General features: G+C 45.2%; 1 protein-coding gene across 2 annotated transcripts in view; it reads right to left on the reverse strand.

Annotated features, from left to right (window-relative positions):
* The window catches only part of SDK1 (sidekick cell adhesion molecule 1), a 563,777-nt gene that overhangs the window by 168,006 nt on the left and 376,386 nt on the right, over window positions 1-19,385 (reverse strand). For both annotated transcript variants that reach the window (XM_063143659.1, XM_063143658.1), the window contains exons 18-21: window positions 16,090-16,205; window positions 12,891-13,083; window positions 6,885-6,983; window positions 441-632 (exon numbers count right to left, since the gene is read on the reverse strand). In XM_063143659.1, the coding sequence (XP_062999729.1) occupies window positions 441-632; window positions 6,885-6,983; window positions 12,891-13,083; window positions 16,090-16,205 (600 nt within the window). The remainder of the gene's footprint in view (window positions 1-440; window positions 633-6,884; window positions 6,984-12,890; window positions 13,084-16,089; window positions 16,206-19,385) is intronic.

Consider the following 19,385-nt stretch of genomic DNA (forward strand, 5'->3'; position numbering starts at 1 on the left):
ATAGGAGAGTGGATAGGGGAGGAGGATGGAGGCCTATGGAAGCCCAGCGATGCCCCCACCTGGCTTTCTGGGCTCCACATTTCTAGCCTCTGTTCCTCTTCTTGAGGCATCCATTCAGATGTAGGCACAGAGACCAGAGTTCACTGCATTGCATTAATCTAACTAGATTGCTGCACCTGAACGGGAACCTCTGCTCATTTTATCTTTAATCTGTAAAGGACCCTGTTATCAGATGTGGGAACAACTTCCCACCCAAATCTTCCTTGGATCAGTTCTATGCAATATACAACCGTTGCCTTTCAGTTTTTCACTTCTCATCTCTAATTAGCTCTAGCGTCCCTGAGCAGTTCCCTGGCATTTCAAAGGAAGAGGAGAAGAAAAACTGATGATAAACATCCCAGCAAAATTCCTTGGGCTGTCCCAAGCTCCGTTTTACTAACCTGGGGGAACTCCCGATGAAATCGTAGACGAAGTGACCGAGCCGGTCCCCTTTGCAGTCATGGCTGCTACCTCGATCGTGTAGGTGGTGAGAGACGACAAGCCCGTAATTTTGTACTCGAGGGTTGTGTTAGCAAGAGTGCGAGCAAGACGGGATTCATTCCTGCTGTACACCTCCCAGGAGATCTGGTAGCCTGGAGAGAAGGGAGAAATGGACAAAGAGACCAGGGTGATGTTACCAGTGGTGACTTCTAAGGATGTTCCCTGTGCTGTTCAAAGAATGGCTTGCCACCGTAGGTGAGAAGCCTTTCATGTTTTTATATCTCCCTTAAACAGGCACTTTCCTTGAAAACAATATCTCAGTAATCTGAGGACAACTACCTCAAAGCAAAGAGTGCTACACCCTATTCCAACTAGCCTCAGATGAGGGCTGTCCATGGGGCTTGAGGTAGGGAGAAGCCTACAGTGCCCACAACTTTGTTTGTGACCCTATGGCTGCTCAGCTGTGTCCTAGTGCCCTCCTCTTCAACCGTCACCTCAAGCATGGTGAATTCCCCTCCCTCGCTTACCCCCACCAGTGGCTGTTCACAGGCCCAATTAGGTTCACATGCAGCAGTCTCCAATCTCCTGGCCCGAATGTCACATCTCCCATCTCATAACCTGACTACCACCCTAGTTAAAAAATGCAGACACACATAAAGGTCAGGCACACCCACCCTTTCCTCTTCCCTCACGTGCCTCCTGGTTGCCCAGCATCTTCACCTGACTACGTCAGCCTTTCTACGGGAAGGGCGTGTCATGTGTGAGCTTCTGTATGAACCCGATCTAAGAACCATCAGTGGTGGGGTGGGCAGAAGGTCTTCACTTTGGTGGCACCCTGGTTTTGGAGCTCTTCCCTCTGCTGTCTTTTTCAGTGCCAGATGAAACTGTTTCTTATTCTCCCAGGCCTTTTCAATTTTTGTTTTAAATTTGGTTATACTGCTGCTTTGCGTTATTACATTGTGATTGATTTTATCTTATTATTTGCAGGCAGAGGGGTTGTATTGAAGCTGAGCTGGGGATTTGTATTGAAAAGTGAGATATAAATATTTAAACGAACACCCCTCTTTTCTTTTTCGGCGTAATTTATTTGTATCTCGGCTCCCTTCAACTATTGTATCTTTAATTAGTTTCCCATTTACTGAAGTACATATCATACACTTGTCATCTCTTCTTCAGGTTTTGCATCAGTCCTTGTCCGTCTACAAATCCTCTCTAATATTTCTTCATTAGTTCTCCCATCTTAGCCAATGCACAGCAGCAGCCTATGTCATTGTCATCGAATCCCAGATTAGCAACTAATTTTTCACCGGAGCTCTGCTTTGAACTGGAAGCCCAGCAATGTCAACTCTGAACACCGACTCACTCCTGAACACATTGCAACGCAGGAAAGTGCCAACTTAGCCCACTCCATACCACAGCAGATGAATTTCTTAGGTATACCTACGACCCAGGTGTCTGTCGTAAGATGTATTTATAGATGTTGTATGTATGCTGGGGGGGGGGGGGGCGGGGAATGAGGGGATCCCTGCAATTCCGTTTATCAGTTAAACTGTCTATTGTCCAAGGCAGTAGGAAATAAATCCACCTGCAAACAATGCATAGGAGACATGAAAGATGAAAATAGAATAAAGTGAAGATGCTGAAAAACAAAAATATGTCACGTTGCTGGAAAATAGTTCAACAAGCCAAGGAATGAAAAGTGTGCATGTGTGAGTGCGCGCATGCATATACAAGAGATACCTCTACTAAGCAAAAAACACACAACTACTGTCATCGGTGAGAATGGAGGAAACACTTAGAAATGAGATGCTAATCAACCCAAGCGAACATGCTGAGAATTTTAAGAAATAGGAAGGGGGAATCTCTCCTTCCTGTGCCTGCCCTTGCGTAGACTTTAAAGCAAGGTGAATCGTTTTATCTTGTCTTTTCAAACCTTGTACAGCAAATCCATTGTCCTTATCCGTACAACACCTGACCCTCCACCTCACTTTTCTATTATAGACTGCTTGTTAAGACCCTTCATGCCTTTGGCTTTTTATATTTCTACCTGCCTTCCATGAACTTCCTCTGAACTTCTATAACCTGATTTTCTCAATTTTGCTTCTGATTTTGCTTGTTCTCTTCTCTCCCTCCTCTGCACCCGTGGCGACATCTTTATTCACTCTGGAACGCGTTGGTGAACTTTTCTTGTGGCAGTATCTGGAGAGCTGGTTGGAAGAGTTGGCTGGATCACAACTTCCCTGGTGATTAAGGACCTAACATCAAGAAAGTGCAGGCGCTCTTGATGTTAGGTGCAGAAGAGGGCAGCCAAAATAATCAAGGGGCGGAGCAACTCCCCTATAAGGTTACAATGTCTTTTTAGCTTAGGAAAAAAAGGAGGGGACGTGATAGAGGTATACATGGGGATGTTTTTCGCCCTCTTTCAAAATACTAGAACCTAGGGTTACTCAAATGAAGCCGAATGTTGGAGATTCGGGACAGACAAAAGGAAGGACTTCTACACAGAGTGCATAGTCAGCCTATAGCTGCCCATTTAGATAGCATTAAAGGGGGGAAAGACGACTATATGCTTCCTCCAGGATCAGAGGTACAACACCTGTGAATACCAGTTGCTGGTAAACAACACAGTGAGAGGGAAAATGGCTTCATGTCCTGCTTTGGGGCTTCCAAGGGCATCTGGTTGGCCACTGTCGGAAACAGATAAGCTGGACTAGATAAGATGGCTTCCCTTTAGTGCATATTGGAAATCAACACAAGGAAATAGCCAGGCTACTGTAGCATAGCTGCAAATACCACATAGAAAGGGTGGTTGCCTGAATCCATTTGCAGGCAGAATTAAAGATCCCTTAATAGTGATTCCCCCTGCTCATGGGAATGAGCAAATTACTTATTAGGGAGGGTTTGCTTGTCCCAGAGAAGTTCTACGTCATGAATAAACAAAGTGCAAAGTGGGAGCAGATCCACACAGACTTGTCCACGGCGTCTGTGGCAGCAGGTGATTTGACTGTGCTGGTGAAAGCACATCTTAAAGCTTCCTTAGGGGGCGGTGAATCCCAACCCCAGTCTCAAGATCTACCGAAGCAGTCGCAGTGCCAACACTTCTTCATGTCACCATGTCGGGACGGTTATGAGAGCTGGCTCTGAGCAGGCAGCCAAACCCACCAAGAGCACGCCAACGTTTCTGCTGTTAAAAACAAAGAGCCCGAGGAAACCGGACAAGAACAAAACATATGGACCCACCATTGCTAGAAAGGAAGTGAAACTACAGAAGAAACTCTGAAGTCCAAAGTCAGAGGAAAATGGGAAGAAATTTCAGACATACCACAGGTTAAAAAAAGGGGGGGTTCTAAAGGCGCAAAGGTGAGTACTTAGAAGAATCAAACAGACAGAGAAGAGTGGGTTTCATCTGACTCAAGCTTTGGCCAGGAGAAGAAGCATCCCTGATGCGCTGGCATTAGCACCTTCTCTATACGCTGCAGCCTAACTGAAACTAATGACCAGAAGAGTTTCAGAAATAATTTTCTGTTGATCTGGAGTAAATTCTGTATGAGAGAGCAGTACATCCAATCACAAACTGTCCGTCTGCATCCAGGCCCTCATAAATCAGAGTTTACCGAGGGAGAGAGGAAGATACTGAAATTTACAATGAGAGCAATGGGCAATTTACCAAAGCTGCCTTGCTCCCTCCTAATGCCCTTTGCGCTTTCCTCGCCTTCCGTGCGCTAGAATTAAAAACCAAGTCACAGCAAATGACATCCGTGCCCAGAAGTGATGAAGTGGGCGCCTCCTAAGCACTCGCAGATTTCCAAGCAGCACTGCATAAGCCACTGAGCCATTCAAGGGAAATGAATGATTTTGTCACCTCCCCAATCCCAACCTGAAATGCAACGTTCACCATAAGAGGGAGACTTTTTCTTCCTTATGGAGCTTGCCTGACATGTCTTTACACCTGCATTTCCTCATAAAAGAAAGGGGTTCATTTGCCTCGAGAGAACGATCACGCCATCGAGCTGACATCTAAGCCATCAGGAGAGAGCCAGGGTGGTGCCGTGGTTAAGGTGTGGGAATGAGATTTGGGAGGTCCAGGTTCTAGTCCCCACATGGTCATGGGAGCTCACTGAGTGTCTTTGGGAAGGTCGCTGGCTCTTAGCCTACCCTACCTTATGTCATGCCTCCCCCAGACTCCTCTTCTGGAAACAAAGCCCTATGAAGAGAGACTGAAAGAACTGGGCATGTTTAGCCTGGAGAAGAGAAGATTGAGGAGAGACACGATAGCACTCTTCAAATACTTAAAAGGTTGTGACACAGAGGAGGGCCAGGATCTCTTCTCGATCCTCCCAGAGTGCAGGACATGGAATAACGGGCTCAAGTGACAGGAAGCCAGATTCCGGCTGGACATCAGGAAAAACTTCCTGACTGTTAGAGCAGTGCGGCAATGGAATCAGTTACCTAGGGAGGTTGTGGGCTCTCCCACACTAGAGGCATTCAAGAGGCAGCTGGACAACCATCTGTCGGGGATTTATTTATTTATTACTTTAGGGTGGATTCCTGCATTGAGCAGGGGGTTGGACTCGATGGCCTTGTAGGCCCCTTCCAACTCTGCTATTCTATGATTCTATGATTCTATGATTCATCAGAGGACCAAGGGGAAGGGGAAGTGCCAGCAGATCTTGGGGAAGGAACGAGCAGCAATGTAGGACAGGACCCCTTACTGTCAGCATTTGCCGGCCAAAAGCAGAGATTTATGGCTGTCCTTATCAAGTGTGGAGGCTGTGCCAGAGACACTGCAGCTGGGATTCCTTAGTTGGCTGGGGCACCGGCAGAGTCGAATAACACAGCCCTGGAGTCACAGAGTCGGGCTTCTAGATGCAGGCAGAATTGGGGTCACAGTCCAAGGGGTCTCAGTTCACCAGGGAGTCCAAACACATGGAGAACTGGATGGGCCAAATACTGGGGGCCGCACACTGCTTCCAGTGTCATTCCAGGGCTGCTCAGCGCTAAAGTCCCTTCCCAGAATGACCCTTCTTGGATGGTATGTCAATTTCATGCATGTAGCCAGAAAGAACGCCAGTTTCTGCAACATTCACTTCTGTTATTCTGCCTCTGTGCAGAAACTCTCCCATGAGATGTGTTTAAGAGAAACATTTGCAGCACAGAAGACTGTGTGAAAACTCTGTGAAGATCTCTGCCCAATATGCAACTGACTTGTTCCTTAAAATGTGGCAGAAATACCCCCTACTCGGTAGTACCAGTGACTGAACAATGGATGGTTTTACATTCCAAAGGTCACAAATATAATGTGGATATACAGCAAGAAAGAATGGCCCAATGAACTGCTGCCACTGACAGCAGAGGAAAATGAGTCCTTTTGTAATACAATATACTTGAATGTTTGGTTGGAAGAACCAGAGTTCGCTGAAATTCTCCAAATTCCACTACATAGCGTGATTTGAATCGCTCCTGTTCTCGTATGCAACCTGTTCTTCTTTTCGTTCGAAAAATACATAATTTCATGCTCACATTTCAAAAGTACGTACTTCGCCCCATTGACTAAAATGTGAAAATGTGTTGTATTATTATTATTATTATTATTATTATTATTATTATTATTATTATTATTATTGTAAATTGAACTTTGAAGTGCACATTTTTCATAAGATGCATTTTTCAAATGTGATCACAAGTTCAGGAATTAGCAAAGGTGGGGTTCCCAACTCTGAGGGATTGCAGAAACTGACATGTGTGGGGGTGGTACGTACTTGGGTGCAGAGACATGGGATTTAACAAGCTCAACCGTTTGGTGTAGGGTGACCATATGAAAAGGATGACAGGGCTCCTTTGGGCTCTTGCATTGAAAAGGGAATTTCAGCAGGTGTCATTTGTATATATGGAGAACCTGGTGAAATTTCCTCTTCATCACACCAGTTAAAGCTGCAGGAGCCCTGCCCTCTTTTAAATCTGGTCACTCTAGTATAGCTCCTGCAGCTTTAACTGCTGTGATGAAGAGGGAATTTCACCAGGTTCTCCATATATACAAATGGCACCTGCTGAAATTCCTTTTTCTATGCAACTATTAAAGATACAAAAGCCCTGTCCTCCTTTTCATAGGGTCACCCTAGTCTAGTGGGAACAGATTCCTTCCAGACAGCGTTTCTAGCGGCCATGATTGTGAGCTAGTGGTAACTGGCCCTGTAACGTCTCTAACATACTTTTGTTGACTTTTCAGCTATAAAAAAGCAGTCGCAGCAAACTTGAATTCTCAGTCAGAGGCTCGTGATAAAAACTGCCCCTATCGATCAATGCAATGTGATGTGTTTCCTCCACCCCACAGTGCCTCCTCTCATGTTCCTTTCCCCCCCTTTTGTAAGGACTTTTTTTTATAATGGCTACTCGCGGATACTTGCCTGTAATGATGCCATTTTTCTCTGCAGGTTCTTGCCAGCTGACCTTGAGCGACGTGTCCAGAATCTCCGTGAAGCTCAGATGTCCCACTGCTCCTGGCTCTAGCAATCAGAAAGGGAAGTCTGTTAACAGGAGAAGCCCCATTTACTTTGGATCAGATTCAGGTTGGCAGCGTTTGGGCTGAAGAAATAAAACATCCAGGCAGGGCTAGCTAGCAGAAAGCTCTGCCAGAATGATCGAGGCATTAAGGGCAATTCCAGTTATCGTCGGTAGGAATTATTTCACCCCAACTTCATCCCAGCTACTCACAGAACTAAAGAGACTGACTGGAAGGGACAATAGATGTCTACGCAGAAGTAAGGGCCACTGTGTTGAATGGGACTTTCTCCCAGGTTCTCCCAGGATTTCAGCCTTAGTAAATAATAATAATAATAATAATAATAATAATAATACACTTGTTCAGTGTTTCGCCTCTTGATCTAATCTCATTAGAAGAGTCAGGCCGGCTGAATCCTGAACAGCAGGCTCCAGTGCTGTCACTCCTTAACAGTCTAACAAAACTCACCGTTTCCCCCCCCCCCGGTGTTGTCTGCAGACGCGAAATAAGCAGGCTGTGTCAAAGCAATGGCCACATTGTGCGTCCGCACACACACAATATGTCTGCAAGCGCCACAATTATTTGCGTAGGGCCTTTGCAGTTCTGCAAGAGCACATGAAGGATGGAGAGTTCCGCCCAGCCCTTACGGGGACAACACCCCGCCCCCCAACATTCCCAAAGAGCTCTTTCCAAATGCCACTCGCACGGTAACAAGCTTCAGCCAATACATGCGACTGGGTGGAACTTCCAAAGGAATTTTTACAGCTTAAGCTCAACAGCTCTTAAAACAGCATTCCCTGGTAGGTGATGAAAGTGTGTAAAATAGCGGCGTGCCAAAAATGTGCCATCTTCGTTCAATCCTGAGCTGCAACTAAGGCACCCAGGCAGATTTGCGATACTACCTGCTCTTTGCAGATACATTGTGAAGAGGAAGCTCTCTCTCCCCCTCTTATTTTGTTGATGCTCATTTCACATTCGCCACGCTGCTGTAACCTGGATCCCTGCCGGCCTGGGCTGCCCTCCTGCTCTGTTGAACCCATTTGGCACTTCACATTCTGTTTCCTTCTCACTTTTGTCCATTTTCTAATCCCCCTCCAGCTACGAAGAAGGAAGGCTGCCAAAAGACCAGCTCTAGCCAATTTGCAATTCCGCACCTGGAGTCCAGGGAGCTCTGTTGAAACTATATTCTCTTGCATCCAGGAATCAAAGCATTATGCAAAGAGACGTCCTGCTCTAGGACAAAATCAGGATTTCTCGAACAAGACTGGCCGCAGAGCTCAAATGTCATACTTTACAATTGTCCTAGTTAAGTCAATAGCGGAATAACCCACTTTGGACACGCTTTCTGAGGAATTCAGCCTGTGATGGAAATATTCCAAAATATTATTTCTGTTGTGACTGGATCCTGGAGGATTCAGTCTGTGTAACACTACCCAAAACGGATCCACAGGAGGGTCAAAACTAGGGAGCCATCCATACCCACAAGGAAGTCTCTGCATTATCAGGCCAGAGTGGATCAAAGTGGTGCCCTATACGCCCTAAAAAGACTTCCTGGTCAGACTTGCTTGTAGAGTGAGCAACTACTCTTTACTCTTGCTGTGCATCACTCGTTGCAGTTACTATGGGAGGGTGGTTGGCTCATCTGTTGACTCGTCATTGGGGACTTAAGTCTGGTTTTGGCACTGTTTTGATTGACCTGAAGGGTGACCTATGCAGGGAAAAAGTCAGGGAGAATGCAACTAAGTTTTTCTAGACCTCTCAACAGCTTTCGGTACCAGCAACTACAGTATTTTTCTGGATTAGTGTCTGGATTGGGAATTGGGTGCACCATGTTCCATTTCTACCTTGTATTATCCTGCAGTGAGTGACAAGCTGAGCATTCTCCTTTACTGCTACACAAGGCTGACGGTGAGCCGCAAAGCCTTTCCCATCCAAAGGGGGGCAGGATGATAACTCAGAGGCTTTTATGCACCGCCATCTCTCTTCCAGGAAGAAGCAGTCTGGATCAGAGAGCTACGGGAGGGAGGAGTGAAAGAATTCTTGCCTAGCTAGACTTTTATGAGTCAAAGCTGTGGTCTATCTAGCCTAGGCCTATCCGACTTGGAGGGTTTTTGCCACACTCGATCCTTTCTACTGGGAATGCCAGACACTGAACTGGGATCTTCTGCATGTTCTGCCATACAGCAATTTCCACCAATGGTCTGCCATACCATATGGGGAGGTATATAAGAACTGAACTCTTGCATAGCTGGCAAAAAACAAAACTGAAAAGCAACAGCAGCAGAGAACAACTGGCCTAGAGCCATGTAGATGTGTGCACTTAGCAAATACCAGATCCATTGTGCAGGTTTAATGCGTGTCAATGGAATTTTTGAAGCCTTAAAAATCAGATTATTTCTGAAGTAAATAATTTGCGGTTCTGCTTTGCTATTCTGGCTTTAAGTAAACACATTTAAAGGTAAGCAGCTTTGCAGATCGCCATTGGTTGGATTGGAGTCTGCTAACATGTAAAGGTTCTGATGGTAGAAAAAAACTAGACTTTGAGCACAGAAGAATCGCCCAGCAAGTCTCTCCCATGGCCAATTTGTCAGTATTTGGAACTAGACTTCTTTAACGCCAAAGATTCATCTTTGCAGCAAGACTGACTAGCAGATGGTTATTCTTGAGGCATGGGGACAGGAAGGAGCCACATCAAGAAGCTGTTCATCTCTCCTGCATTGTCTGGGTCTCTCTCTACAGCAGCAGGGGTGAGATTTCGAATGGGAAGTGGAGAATTGAAGTGAATTGTACTTGCGCCGCACACCAAAGAAAGCGTTCCTTCTCTCTGCAGGCTTTGATAAATTAGGCCGGGGAAACTGACAAAACAATAATAATAACCTAACACACAATATTGCAAATTGGACGTGCCATGCATGCATTTTTCCTTGTTTATTTTTTAAATCAGATTATTAAATTGCTGAGAAGTGGGCATTTAAAACACAGCTTTGAAGAGAAACAGTCGCAAAGCTTTTCCGATTCAATTTGGAGTCCGGTGCAGAGTTGTTGCAGTCTTCGCTGTGTTGAACAGGTACAAAATAGGCCTGCATGCAGCATATTGTATGGCCAGAGGGTAAAGAGGGCATTGAAAGGGCAGCTACCTATCTTGCATTGAATGGGCACCATCCAGAGGGCGGTTCTCTTCCACAAACCCCATGGAAGTGAACGAAAAACGCAGAAGCACGTGACTCATCCACAGCTTCCTTTCACTGAAGCCCAAAGCTGAGAAGATGGAGATGGCGTTGACCGACGGTGCACCTCTTCGCAGAGACACTGTTCATCCTGGGTGGGGTTGTACTCCGCCTTGAAAGACCAGGCTTGCAGGGATGCATTGAGATTGGGCTGTAGCCTCCCACATGAACTGGCTCAAGGAGAGCTTCCTCGGAGTCCCTCCCTTCAGAGGCAAGGCAAGTGATAACTGCAGTCAGGCGCCTGTGGGTTGTGCAACTCTGCCGATGAAACACTCTCACCAAGAAAACTCACCTAGACCCCAATGAAATGCCTTTCCGGCAGCAGGTGAAGGCCTTTGATTTGCTTAGGCATCGGAGACCTTCTGTCATTTCTTTTATCTCTCTTCTTAGTATTGCATGTGCTGCCGCTCTGCTTTTGTCCTTATTTACTGTTTTGCTTTTTATTGCTTTTGTTCTGTTTTGTTTACTTTGTTTTAAAAATCCCCTGTAAGCCTCAGGGAGTCCCTTTGGGGTTGGAAGAGTGGGGAACTAAGTACCACCCTCAAATCAACACATGTAGGAATAAATGAATTAAAACCTTCATTGGAGCTTGTGCAGAAGAAGGTCCCTGTGAATTATGCCCACGGTGATTACAAATCTTCTCTGCTTTGACAGGCAGACAGCATGCTTCTCCCTGCCAAAATTTTGTATCTTCCAGTCTCTCTACAACAAACATAAAATAAGATATATGCCTGGAGGAGTTGGCTGCATGTCACCCTCCCAGGATTTTCCATTGGCAGGCTGCAAGGCAACTGTGCTACGAACGCAGCAAAGAAAAAAAAAACCAAAACCCACATAACAGCTTTTGAATTATGCAGGCTGAATTTTCGGTGGGCCCAATACACGAGGCATAGCTGGAAGTGATGCTACAAATCAGTGCGGGCCGGTCAGGGTCAAGCCTCTGTACATTGTGTCGAGGGATATCTGGTTGCCAAGATAACCAAACCCAGAACATTCTAATCAAGCTGCCCAAATCTCCCGGAGTAACTACCATCCCTCCAGAAGTGAGGGCAAGTTGCATCTATTGTTGATTCCATTTCTTCCTTGGGATGTCCGACACCTCTGCCTGCCACCACTTGACATCAATCAATCAAGTTATTCATGTATTTGTGGAATTAGCCCGGTTGTGGAATGAGCTCCCCAGAGAGGTCCGCCTGGCGCCTACACTGTACTGCTTTCATCGCCAGCTGAAGACCTTTTTATTCTCTCAGTATTTTAACACTTAATTTTAACTTAAATTTAAATTTTGCTGTTCTAACCCTGTATTTTAATCTTTTGCTGCGTGGTCTTATCCTGGTGGTGCTTTTTATACTGTATTTTGTAATTGTGCTTTTAACATGTTGGTTGTTTTATTATGGTTTTAATTTTTGTGAACCGCCCAGAGAGCTTCGGCTATTGGGCGGTATAGAAATGTAATAAATAAATAAAAATAAATAAATATTTGTCCCACCCTTATTTCAGCAGAACTCGCGGCAGCGTAGAACGGATTCTCAAATGGCGTCCCGCCTAGGCACAGAGCAGACCCTGATCTGCTGAGCTTCAGCAAACCAGATGGTTCATAATGCCTGGACTATGCAATGACACTAATTTTAGGTGGGGGGGGTGATGTAGGAAATAGGGCGACTAAAGGGTGTTTTATTTTCAGTTGATCATCCATTTTGCTTTTAATTGAAGGTTGATGACATGTTTACTGGAAAGCTGCATTCCCCTTTGTCTTCCGCAGGGGTGTGGAACTCCAGGTCTGTGGGCCAAACCTGGCCCATCTGGGGTCCCAATCCAGCCCCCAGTGGCCATGTCCCCTTTTACTGGCCCCGCCTCCTTTTGTGTAATGCATTGTGCAACCAGTTTCACAACTGTGTGCCAGTATTGTGCAACACATTGTGCAACTGGTTGTGCAGCAAGCATAACAGGCAACCGACGGCTCAATGGAAAGCTTCAGCAGGGCTTCACTAGTGTCATGGTCCTGAACCCTCCTGCTGCAATGCGAGACAATAAAGCGGTCTGCCAAGTAATCCACAAAACTTTATTCAGCAAATAAACATCTCTCTGCACCTAGAGAGTGTAAACAGTAGGAACTTTCCTCTACGCTAAAACTTGGCTAACTAAGCGAGACACTTGTCCTTTCAACAAAAGGGATTTTTTCCCCCCTGAGTCCCTTAACTTCAAGGAGGGTTCCTCTGAAGAAGCCTTTGGTGAGAAGCTAGCTGAGTTGATCACCTCTCGCCTTCTTTTAGCTCCACCCATTTGAATCTGCAGCAGACTCTGGGATTGGTCAACTCTGAAGACCCCTCCACCTTCTGAGGAAAGCTGAGTTCCCACAGACTCTGAGTTGTTAGTGTTTTCTCTGATAAAGTCTGGTGAAGATTCATCCCTGGCTGCTGAACAGCCTAGGAAAATCTCTGTCCCTGCTTACTGTGTTGGCTGGTATATTTCTAGCCCCGTTTCTTCTGGTTCAGAATCTGATTCCAACTGAAAGCCTGAAACTCCTTTCTCCACACTAAGGGGAAGAGGCCTGATCATGACAACTAGCACTATTTGCATTTGCAGAATGTCACTGCTGGATACTGCCCATTGCCTGCAAAGCTTCCTCCAACTCCATGTTCCTATGCAAAACTGTTCATGGAGACGGGCCACTCTATACTTACTGTCTTCGTGAGTCTGGAGTAGCTGTGGTGGGCTCCGCGGTCCATCCCCTGGGGTGGTGAAGCAAAGGATTGAGGTGTAGTACGTTGTAAACTTCTTCAGGTTGGTTATGTAGCCACTGTGAACTCCATGAAAATCTGGAGTAATGGTGACGGTGGTCATGGTTTCTGGTGCATCAGTTGGCCAGGCCAGGAGCTAGAAAGAGTGGGTAGAGTTGATTTAAAAACAGAGGAAATCATTTTAGAGTTGGCTTCCATTCACAATTTTATACACTCAACTGCCGGCACCTTATTAGCTCAATTGTAAAAGCGCAAACATCACCATTAATGCAATTGTCACGAAGATGGCTGTATCTACAGATTTAACCTTGTTACTAGATTTGCTGAAAGGGCTTGCATATTACATCCAGCTACAGACAGATAATTTTAAAAGTGTGTCTTGCAAGTGTGTGTGTGTGTGTGTGTGTGTGTTTTCTTTTGTAAAAAAAATTGGTGGCAAACACAAAGCGCTTAAAGCGAGATTGAAGGATTTACATAAGCGTGACGGAGCACCCCTTCTGCTTATTGAGGAATGAATAATCACAAGAAGAAGATCAGGGGAAATAAAAGCCTACATCAGCAAAGCAAAATCAGTCAGGCACTAGAGAACAGAAGCATGCTGCCTGCCCCAAATGTGCCGGGTTCAAAAGAAGAGGAATGGCTACGTCAGGAATGCAAGAATCAGGCCCTTGAGTCTCATCGGGAAACCCCAAGGGGCTGGGGTTCAAGTGAGCAGACTGGAGTCTGTCTCAGGGGTGGTGTGACTGTTGTGCTCATTGTGCATCGCCCTTTTAAGTGCACCCCAGGCTCCACGATCTCCTCCTCTCTTTTCTTTGACTGGAGCATCAGCTTGTGGGAAGGCATGGACCCGATCTGCCGCTGCACCTGTGGTCTCCTGGATCATGGCCAATATGCACAGAAGTTTTCTCGGCCAGCTTATAAAATTCAGACTTCAAGCCAAAGTGTCCAAACTCCATGCAACCACAACTGGTTTCATAGCGGCACAAGAGAAAGCAGGCTGATTTCACACTCCCCCGCCCCCTCTTCACAGAACTGTCACATCACACTCAAAAGATTCACTGGAATTCAAGTGAGTTTCTAAAGAAAAGAAACAATTTCATAATGGCAAACAGAGTGTCTTCTCTCTCTCTCTCTCTCTCTCTCTCTCTCTCTCTCTCTCTCACACACACACACACACACACTTTTTAAAATTATATTTATGTAACACAATGGAAATGTCCAAATGTCAACAACTGTGCTTTTATATCTCCTTGCTTCCCAAGGGTTTGGCATTGCATAATCCCGTAAAACGAAGCCGAGAGCATTTACCATAGAAAATAGGCAATGGGTGGAACCCGCTTGGCAAGCAGACACACAAAATTTTTGATTACTGGTAATTTATAAATCATTACGCAAATTATGCAGTACAAGAAAATGTGATGGAAATGTCCTCCCCCCTCCCGACTGTCCATATTGCAGTAAAAAGAGAAAAAAAAAGCCATAAGAGAAATACGAACTGCACAGCTGTTTGAGTCGAACAGAATTAAAGAAAAGCAAAGGAAAAGGAATCTTGACAGTTAAAAGCAAGGGTATCACTACCTCTTGACAGGTGCGAATCAGCCCGTGAATCACTTTATACATTTTCTAAGGGAAGTGTGGTTTAAGCAACAAATTGGGTAGAAAAATAAGCTCCGAAAACAGCCTAATGGTAAAGTTGAATTTGAACATTTTCTTTAAGAGCCCCAAACCCATTACTAAAATGACATACTAGTCTCAATTCAGAGGTCTTTTACTCAGGTGTATTCCCCTTGAGCCTAGAGGATCAAACTTGCAGTTAGTGATTCAGATACTATAGATGAGTGAACTCCCCTGAGTCCTGTTCAAGCTCTGCTCACTGAACTCCTGCCAGTTGCCTGACCCCAAAATGAGCTGCCAGGTGATCTGCGGGCCCCTGGTGAAAGCTCGCAGCTTTTTTTTTTTTGTCCATGAGCTGCCATTTGCACAAATTCGCGGGTGGGAATATTTACGGAAATCGCAATGAGCACAAAATTGCAGCCATAAATAGCACAATTTGTATAAAGGGCAGGCACAAAGGACCATTTACACCTGACATTTTGTGCAAATGGCACTATTTATGGCTGCAATTTTGCACAATTTGTGATTTTCGCAAATATTCCCAGCCACAAATTTGTGCAAATCCCGGTTTGCGCAAATCCTGGTTTGCGCAAATTGGGATTTGCCCACATACACACACATAAAGCCAAGGTTCCCAAATGAGTGAAGATAATGTCTGTGAATTTATTTGTCTATGTCTGACGGCATGTTCTGCATTACCTTGCCATAAGAAGTGTGGTGGGTAAATACAAAAGACGGGGCCTTTCCTGTTCAACCCTTGGGCTCACCCAAGCCAGGTTAGAAGAAAACAAAACCAAGTGTTAAAACTGCAATACCCAATCATCGATTCAACAGTACCAGTTTTCAGAGCACCAAATGGCATTAAAAAGGGTTCCTTTTTTAAGAAGAGCCTCGTGTGGCGCAGAGCGGTAAAGCAGCAGTTTCTGCAGCTGAAACTCTCCCCACGGCCTGAGTTCGATCCCAGCGGAAGCTGGTTTCAGGCAGCTGGCTCGGGTCGACTCAGCTTTCCATCCTCCCGAGGTCAGTAAAATGAGTACCCAGTTAGCTGGGGGAAAGGTAATCATGGCCGGGGAAGGCAACGGCAAACCACCCCACTATAAGGCCTGCCAGTTAGCTGGGGGAAAGGTAATAATGGCCGGGGAAGACAACGGCAAACCACCCCGCTATAAGGCCTGCCAAGAAAATGTCAGCGAAAGCTGGCGTCCCTCCAAGAGTCAGTAATGACTCAGTGCTTGCACGAGAGGTTTCTTTCCTTTCCTTTTTAAAAAACAAACAAACTCATTTTAAAGCCTTTCATGGAGGGGAGAGGTGGTTCAACTAGAAAGGCCCTGCCTCTTGTATCTATCCGCCACGTTTCTTATGGCAAGATAATGCAGAACACTTTCTCAGTCAGTCACAGATCTAGATTTGCAGGAAAGGCATTAGAGATGGAGGTTCTCTTTCAGGTGCAGTCCTAAAATCTGCATTAAGTACATCACAAGAAGTGATCGTTGATATGGCAAACATTTCAGAAAGTGTTCATCCGAACCTTGTATCCCTGATTGATGCCGTTGATGAATTGCTGCGGAGGTGGGTTCCACAGGAACTGGATGGTGGTCGAGTTCACTGCTTCCGCTTGGACGTTCTGCGGTGGTGCGGTAGGCACTGTACAACGCCGGGCCAGGAAGAAGACAAAGTAAAATTGATTGCAGGCAGGGAGAAGAAATGGAAGAAAGGAGAAGGGGAAAAGAAGAAACCTTTAGCAGCCACTCACAATTGAAAGGAAATAACAGTGGTGTGAAAAGAGACCTGTGATTTATGTTTCTGATACTCAGTGGTGACTTAAAAAGAAAGTTAATTGGGTTATTTCTCATTTTCTGTTGGAGAGTCCTTCAATGGCCAGAGGAGGGGACAAAATGGTTCTTATGGGTTATTATTCTGCAGCTTTCTCCCCAAAGACCTAAGGCAGACACACAGATGATGGGGGAATCTCTCTCTCTCTCAGTTATCCATGGCTGTAATAGGAATCTGCAGTAGGCAAGCAAATTTATTGAATTATAGCACTTCCCTCTGTTCATTATGAACTGCAGAAAAAATATATCAGTGAATAACATCCTATGGGACAAAGAACAGACTCTAGAATCGAGTTTGCTCTCTTTAGTAGGAAACTAACAGTCTGGTCCAATGCAGGGTTATTGGAAATGTCCCATTATTTTCACTAGCGATTACTTCCAAGTGAATGTGCATAGGATTGTAGCCCAAATTATAGAGTCATAAACAACTGACATACTAAATTTATGTTGATGTGTATACTGGACTGTAGGAACCATATTTCATATAGTACTGCCTTTGTAAACCAAAAAGAACATTAACAAAACTGAAAAAAGCAGTTCTTTTTGTTAACAACTTTTAGAATGCTAAAATTAAGCACTCATCTGTTCACAGTTAAAAGCAACAAACAAAGAGTCGGGTGGAAATGGACCGAATATAGCAACCCTGTGAAACACGTGGTGATTGATTGAAGTAGGTCGTGTCTCAAAATGAGAACAATACACGGGCTTAATTTGATCCATTGATTGTTGTTGTTGTTGTTATTATTATTATTATTATTATTATTATTATTATTATTATTAATTTATATAGCACCATCAATGTACATGGTGCTGTACAGAGTAAAACAGTAAATAGCAAGACTCTGCCGCATAGGCTTACAATCTAATAAAATCATAGTAAAACAATAAGGAGGGGAAGAGAATGCAAACAGGCACAGGGTAGGGTAAGCAGGCACAGAGTAGGGTAAAACTAACAGTATTGGGATTGCGAACTCTCCCAGTCCCCGAGTGTCTCAGAAGAACCACTCCAAAACCACTCATAAAAATAAACTTATATTTAACTCGCATATCAATTTTTCTGTTTCTCAGAGAGGTTGTATCCACTATAACCTGTTTGTATAAGATGAAAACCGTAAGTGATTGGTTTAAGTGATGTTCAACCTGTCCTGAAGAGGGCTGCACTCCACCCTAAGGAATCAGGTTTGTAGTTTGGGGGTGATCTTCAGTCCAGCATCGTCACTAGAGGCCCAGGTAGACTTGGTGGCATGGAGCACCATTTGTCAGCTTATGGTGATATACCAACTGTGTCCCTATCTGGACAGAGATAGGCAAGCTACAGCGCTGGCCCAAGACATTTTGCTGCCTGAGGCAAAGAACAAGATGGCGCCCCCTCCCGTTCCATGTACACAAGCCAACTGGACTGGCAGTTGAATTTTTCTTCGATACTGCTAATGGGGCAGCGTTCTCCACCACACTGGAAGGGAGCACGTGGACTGGGAACTGACAGGGCAGGCCACACAGCATAGAGCTTTCTCTCCAACAGCCGGCTGCCACCTCCCATCATCTGCCACCTGAGGCAACTGGCTCACTCTGCGGAATGGTAAGGCCTGCCCTGCCAAGCTATAGTTACCCCTGCTCTAATAATGTCTCATCTGGATTACTGCAACGTGTTATACTTGGGGCTGCCTTTAAAAATGGACTGGAAACTTCAGTTGGTCCAAAACAGGGCAGTGAGATTGTTAATATGCCGACGTGATCATATTATTCCAGTATTTTTCCATCTGCACTGGCTGCCGGTCCATTTCCAGGCCTGATTCAAAGTGCTGGTATTAACATTCAGAGCCCCAAATGGCTTGGGGCCAGGTTGTTACGAACGGCCCGGAGAGCTTTGGCCATTGGGCAATATAGAAATGTAATAAATAAATGAACAAAACCAGAGACAATCTGTATGCCATAATTGGTAAAGATTTTGCCACTAGATAACATCTCCCCGCTTTGGTCACCTACACTGTTAAAATGAGGATGAGCTATGTATGTACAAGACTACAATAACAGAACTCATTTATCACTTTAATTCCACAACCTGAAACTGATTCCTGAAGTCACAACATGTATGATTAATCACAAGACTTTCCAGAATCACAGGACTTTCTGTGCTACTCACAAACCTAATGGGGGAGATTGTCCCCAGGATGCCTTTAGAATAGTAACTCGGTGAGCTGTTGACATAATAAAGTTCTTAATAATTCTCATGATAGTATTAAAGCTGATATCCTTCGTAAAACCCGCTCCCAACGTTCAGGCTCTGCCTTGTCTGTGAAATATTGGGAAGAGTATGTCATGGCCCAGGACTCTCAGGAATGCTTCTATAAGAAGATGAGGCTGATGGCACAGAAGATGAGGTCCACAACACAGCTATGGAGATGCCTGTGAAAAAAATCACCCCACTAAAGACTTCCATGGGGGAAGAGTAGCAGCAGCGGACAGCATGCTTTTGTCCCTATCCATTGGTTACAATAATCTGTTCCCAGAACCACCTGCGAGTGCCCCACTACTACCACAATCTTGTCCCGGGGAAGAAGGAAGTTTCTCAGCCTGCCAGAATATGCACCTGTGGGATAAAGTGTGGACCCTTTAAGACCAACCCATTTTTGTCTGAGAAGGCGGACCGCCATCTTGCCATTGGACTACTTATATCTCTGGCTGGGGCAACCTAAGATCCCTACTTGTCCATTTGCTTTGCAGCTCACTTTAGCTTGTATCCAAGGCTAAAGAGCTGTCCATGGTCCTGACGACCTACAGCCTACCTAGACTCTTCCAATGATTTGCCAGAATCATAGAATCATAGAATAGTAGAGTTGGAAGGGGCCTATAAGTCCATCGAGTCCAACCCCCTGCTCATAGCAGGAATCCACCTTAAAGCATCCTTGACAGATGGCTGTCCAGCTGCCTCTTGAATGCCTCTAGTGTGGGAGAGCCCACAACCTCCCTAGGCAGTTGGTTTCATTGTCAT

This window comes from Elgaria multicarinata, chromosome 17 (genome assembly GCF_023053635.1).
Source record: "Elgaria multicarinata webbii isolate HBS135686 ecotype San Diego chromosome 17, rElgMul1.1.pri, whole genome shotgun sequence".
In the NCBI taxonomy this organism is placed as follows: Eukaryota; Metazoa; Chordata; class Lepidosauria; order Squamata; family Anguidae; genus Elgaria; species Elgaria multicarinata.